The 6,101-nt window shown below is 40.8% G+C and overlaps 1 protein-coding gene across 1 annotated transcript in view; it reads right to left on the bottom strand.

Annotated features, from left to right (window-relative positions):
- Positions 1-6,101, bottom strand: part of LIFR (leukemia inhibitory factor receptor alpha) — a 64,908-nt gene that overhangs the window by 36,262 nt on the left and 22,545 nt on the right. The window contains exons 7-9 of the mRNA XM_019517939.1: positions 5,721-5,850; positions 3,529-3,692; positions 1,852-1,997 (exon numbers count right to left, since the gene is read on the bottom strand). Of these exons, the coding sequence (XP_019373484.1) occupies positions 1,852-1,997; positions 3,529-3,692; positions 5,721-5,850 (440 nt within the window). The remainder of the gene's footprint in view (positions 1-1,851; positions 1,998-3,528; positions 3,693-5,720; positions 5,851-6,101) is intronic.

The raw sequence follows: 6,101 nt of genomic DNA, 5'->3' as shown, positions 1-6,101 counted from the left end.
CAAGGGGCTCAAGGCAGAGCCCCCCACATGCTGTGTGGGGCAGTGGGGGGCAGCAGGGATCACCCCCCTCCAGGCAGCACCAGTGAGTGGGGGTTTTTTTTAAGCACCAGGAGCTGGGCCGGGCAGGGCAGCCATGGAGGGAGGGCTGGGGGAGCAGGCAGGGGATGGGGCCTGGCAAGGGTTGCCCCATGTTCCCCTCCCCCACCCTCTACTTACCAGCTCCAGGTCCAGCTCCACTCCCTGCCACAGCAGGCAGGGACTGCCCAAATCGTTGAAGCTCTCTGCATCTTTTCCAAAGATTCAGAGAGCTTCGAATTGATTCAGACCTTTTTATTGGTCCCTGATTCGATTTGGATTTGGAGATTTGACTACCAAATCAGACTGAATCTCCTCCAAATCAAATCAGCACCTCAAGCTTTGCACAGCCCTAGTGCTCAGCCTTCTGGCTCCATGGGTCAGATGAGTGATGCAGGGCCAGTTAATGGGCCAGACCCATGGGGTCACCACCAAGATTGGACTTTGCACTGTCCAAATCCTGTCTCCACATCACCTGGAGCCCAGCAGATCATGCCCTATATTTCACATGAAGGGCTATGCTATCCACCCATAGGGCTCCCCATAGGTCTGGAAATTTGCCAGCAGAGGACTAAGAATCAATGCTTGCATCCACCGCTTACCCTCCACTAAAATTTTGGGCCTATGGGGATCCCTGTGGGCCAGATAAAATGGCTACACAGACTGAATATGGCCAATGGGCTAGGGGCTGAGCATCCCTGTCTTAACTTAAAAAGCTGTGGAGATGATAATGTGCAGCCTCAAAATGGGGCAAATTGGTTAGGTGTCAGTGTGCTGACATAATACAGCAGCATCACAAAGCACCCTGGAGAGTGTGAATGAGGCCATAAGTAAGTGAGGTAAGCTTTTATAATAGCTACTTGGACGGGGTGGGGCTCAGATGGGACAGCTCTACGGCAAATGTATTTTTTGAGGAGTCACTGAATGCTAGTATCAAGCTTTGTGCCTCTCCAACTTCTGCTGGAACTCTTCAGAGTTGGCTGGTTTTTCCAACTTAACTGAGAATATGTAAAAAAAAATTTTTTTTTCATTTTCTCTGAATTAGGAGTGTACAGGACTTCAGTAAAAGATTTTAGTGGCATATGCAGTTCATCATTCATAAATTAGTAACAGGTTTGACAGGCCAATTTTGCACACTCATTCACAGTACTTGCTGAGAGCACAGATTCCATATTATACTAGCTGTGAACAGTATCTGGCGTCTGCAAAACCAGAAACTTGAGCAACTCCAGTGAAATTTGGAGAGCAGCTGCACACAGTATTGATGTGTGTTTGAGTGCTGTTTATCTTCCAGAGACACAAGCACAAGGACTGTTGCCAAGAGTGACAACCTAATGAAAATGATCATTTTTGCACAAGCAGTTTTGCAAGTTTATCAGCATAATTCAAATAGCATGGCTAATTTTAATCCTGTGTAACTGCTCAAAATGACCAACTTCATGTTGGTGGCAAGGATATATCTTTGGGGGTGTGGGCAATTTCATTCTTTGCCGCTCACATAGTTTCTGAACTATCGTGGCTATAACATCATTCCAATGCTACTCTAGCTTCATGTTGCCAGTTTTGATCTGATGCTGTATAAATAAAGAAAATTAGTAATTCTCTGTTGGCACAGAAGATGGGATTTCTGATAAATAAGTTAACATTCAACTTAACGGTCAGTATGACATGCTGATTCACTAACACATTTTGTACCAAAAAGAAAATGCAGGTAATGAATTTAAGTGAAATGATCCACATTCTAGCAGAACAAATTCCCCTAAAAATAACACTCACCAGTTCTGGTTCTGAATGACTCTTGCTAATTTCAATTTGGCACAGAAGCTTAATCTCAATAAAGTTGCCAGGTAAATACCAAGACAGATGGACTTTTGTTGGGCTTTCACCAGCAACAGTGAATTTAGAAGGAGTTTTTGGATGAACTGAAAAATAAATATAAAAAGACAATTAGCCAGGTATTTTGCAGGGAGGGGGTGGGGTGGCAATTACAGAAGATGACAAAACTTGTATTTATCTTTAGTTCTGTAACGAAAAGATGTTTCTCTTTAAAATACTAACAACAACTCAGAAAAGAAACAGAACATTCATCAGATTAACTATTATGACAGCTGCTGTTGTGAAGGCACACATTTTGCCCATGATGAAATTTCTGGCTGACAGCCACAGAAATAGTTTTACTTAGGTCAGAAACTTTAATTGTCATAATGGAATCCGTGACAAGGAGCTAGAGTAAGGAACAGCACAGTATCATTCCTCTTAATTGCTATTGATTTTGCTACAAAGGAACAGCAATTACAAGGAATATAGTGGCTGTTTCACAAGATCATATTGATATTTGCCTAGAGCAGGAGAGTAACAAAGATGGACAAAATAATAATAATAAAAATCTCTCTTACAAAATGGAGCAGCATAAAATTATATAACATTATTTTCTGCCCAGTTCCTTTAATTTCCTCCTCCCCTCCCTCCTTTTTTTAAAAATAATTTCCTTTTCTTTTTGAAGGCTGACAGCAGTGAGGGACTCTTACTACTGGATCTACTATTTTAGGGAAAACACCATACAGTGCACATACAAGCTCTCTAGCTTACTAATAGATGTGTGTTGTGTCTGAAAACTGCACAGAGATGATACCAATGAGGGAGAAAACAAGTGGAATGAAAACTAGTAAAAACATTATTCTTTAATGTTACTACTTGTACGGCAGCCCTGCATTCTAAGTAGCTGAGGATTTGATTCAAGTATTACCTGACAAATTGGCAGTGCTGGTGCAAAATTAAAAAGTATAGGGCAACTGTAACTGGAAAATGTATTCAAATACAAATTCTAATCATGAACATTTGAATGCAATTTTTGATGTATTGCTTGTCATTATAGTTTTCAAAAGGAAAATCTGAAGACTGCAGAAATACAGCTCTACATACAGGCCTTAGGGACATAGAAGTGTAAGTGTTACATTTTACTGCTATTTGGTAAGGCTCAATCTTGCAATGACTTATGCAGGTGTTTAACCTTATGCCTCATGAGCAGACACTTAAATCATTAGATCACACTCAGAGTTCATAAGGTTAAGATTGCACATAAGTCTTTACATGATCAAGTTCTAAAGAAGTTGCACATTTAATTATTACTGGAACACTTTCTTGCAGGTAATTGACATCAAAGTAGATAGTACTAGTACTGAACTGGGGATCAAGGCACCAGCTATTAGACCTCCCTGCTTCCCTAACATTTGCCAGCACATGCCTTAGTAAATATGCTTTTTACTCATTTCCCCCCTATTTGATAATTCAAGCCAATGACTGAAACAAATTACAAATGACTACAGTAATTGCAAAAATTCTAGCTGGAGCAGCACCTCACCACTGGCACCCTATTATTTTAAAAACACACATTTCCTGCATACTAAGCCTCCTCTTGATCTGTCTTTTTGGCTCAGTACATCTAATTCTCACCTCTTTGGTTTATATCAATTGAAAGTGATGACTCTGATTGACCAACAGGATTGAAAGCTTGTAGAGTGAAATTGTAGATTTTCTGAGTGGCAAGCACTGTAAAGATGCACACATTTCCCATGGTATTTTCAATTACTCTGCAGGTACCATTTCTCCCAGATATTCTGTAATAAGGGGAAGGCAGGATAAAGAAAAGAAGAGTTAATTTTTTAACAATCTATTTAATGGTACTAAATTAAGTTTCTCAGTACAGATTTCAAAGGATGACATCTCTAAAGTTTTTGCCACATAGTGGTCTTGCATCATGTAAAACTTTCCCCCTGATCTTGACAAACAGTGTATTTCTGTGCTTTTATGCTACTACAGGCATCACTTTCCTAGCATAATGCTTTGACCATATCATCTCCCTGCTCCCCCACCCCCCAATGCGCGCACACACGCACACAGCATTTGAGACAGAGGCTAAGAGTGAGTTCATAAAGTTTGTCATGGCCCAATCCTGCCCTCCCATCTATGTATATTGAATTGCATTCATTTAGCAAAACCATGGATTATTGCTCACTTGTTTAAAAAAAAATCCAAACAGAACCTTTGTTTGAATTGACCAGGCTGTCCCTTATGCATAGGAAGGGTTCCTCAACTACCTATAAAAAGCTATGTTATTGTTCTTCAAAATTGCTCCTGCAGACATCAGTTTTGTTAGATGGCATGATTCAGCATATTCAGGCAGTACTTGCTACATACTGCATTAGAGAAAAATGAAGGATCTTCATGTTTTCTTGTGCTCTCACATCTGTTAATATATCTGTTATAATCTTCTAATGCACTTGACTATAAGCTCTTTAGAGAAAGGACAGCCTTGTACAGTGCCTACTACAAAGGGACCCTGGTCAACCAGGTTATGCTGTAAACATGAATAAAGTCACTAACAAAAGTCTTAGGAAAAACCCATCCTGATGATATTACATTGCAGGATAATAGTACAATCCTGGGACTTTATTTTCAAAGTTCCAACACGTCTATATTTCATATGCAGTTTATAGCTTGTAGAAAGATAAACAAGATGCTAAACCCACAAGCAGAGAACTAACCTGCACAGGTTCTGGGAGCCTAGCATAGGCAGGCCTCAGGCTAGAGTAAGACTTAGATGAACTCTAGTTACACAACTTAAGGTAAGTAGAAAGTATGGTGAAGATGTGTTTACCCAAATCCAAGATAATCTCCCAATAATTAAACACAGAAAAAAAAAATGTAATTTTCCCTATATAGAAATTATTGGAGGCTCGTCTTAAATTCATCTGTCTGTCTCCTCCACTGTTGCAGTGGGGAAAGCAATGGCAGGGCAGTAAGGGGAGGTCAAGCAGCTTGACCCCTACCCCTTGTCCCCCCAACACCTTGGTCCCTGCTGCCTCTTGTTGTCTCCCCCATACCCATGCCTGGCCCCCACCTTGACCCCCCACACCCTTTCTTCTACCTGCCTCCAAACATAACAGCTTAGAACTTATTTTTTAGACTCAAGGCACCCCTCAGAAAATGCCAGCCCTTAGTTTTCACTCATTTTTGAGTACATAAAAAATTCTGTGCATCTGGATCCAAGAATGCAATATGGAGCACAGGGCCGTATTATCTAGCCAGAGGACTTCCTCACAGTTCCAGATATTCAGCAGCAGGGATGTGGCAATTAACACTGGCACAACTCCCCTGCCACCAAATGTCTGGGTCACTGAGGAGCCTGGTGGACTGGATGCCACAGCTCTGGGGGCCAGATCTGGCCAACGGGCCAGGAGTTGAGCTCCCCGGTTTAGAGGATGGCCCCTGATGCCAATGTTAAGAGAGCTGCAAGATGTTTCAATAGTCAGTACTTATATAGTTAGCATTTATCCTGTTCACACCAGTTTTTCCTTGGGTTAAACATGTGTAGTAGTATTGATTTTACAAGTGCTTCTTATTCTGACCTGTGTCTTGTTCATATTTTAGGTTGTGGTTGTGTCTATTTTGTTTGAGTTTCTAATAAAAGCATGTATACAAATCACCTGTCCCCACTGTAGGGTGCTCCAGGGCCTATTTAACAACCAACTCTAAACAGCACAGAGTTCGTGGCTGAAATAAGTATGCAGAAGTACTTTAGGAAGCCTGTATCAGACTGCTCCCAATTCTAACTTTCTAACCATTTCTATACTAAATTGAATTACCTTTCAGATAAAATGTAGTTTGTTTGGCGTGATGCAAAGAGTTCAGTGGGTCTTCCTGGGTTCCAGGTACATATTATTTTGTCCAAGGTGTGTGTTTCACAAGTCAGATTTTGTGGAGTATCAGGGGGATCTGCCAAAAAGGAGGAAAGCAAGGAAATCAGCTTGCATTCTTACATAATTAGCCATAACATAGAAAGCTGGACAATTTTCTGGAAATCATGTTCAGCAATTAATACTATGTTTTTACACTATAGCATACACATACAGACGCCATTAAAACCCAAGCACATACATAATTTATTTATAGGATATACTTTAAAAAACATTAACAGTCCCAAATAACACTTGACTTTTACTGAACTACCAGCTCACTTGCTCACA

This window comes from Gavialis gangeticus, unplaced genomic scaffold, assembly GCF_001723915.1.
Source record: "Gavialis gangeticus isolate Ggan-Ray unplaced genomic scaffold, GavGan_comp1, whole genome shotgun sequence".
Classification (NCBI taxonomy): Eukaryota; Metazoa; Chordata; order Crocodylia; family Gavialidae; genus Gavialis; species Gavialis gangeticus.
Note: the sequence above shows the minus strand (reverse complement) of the source record. Positions and strands in the feature narration are given on the sequence as shown.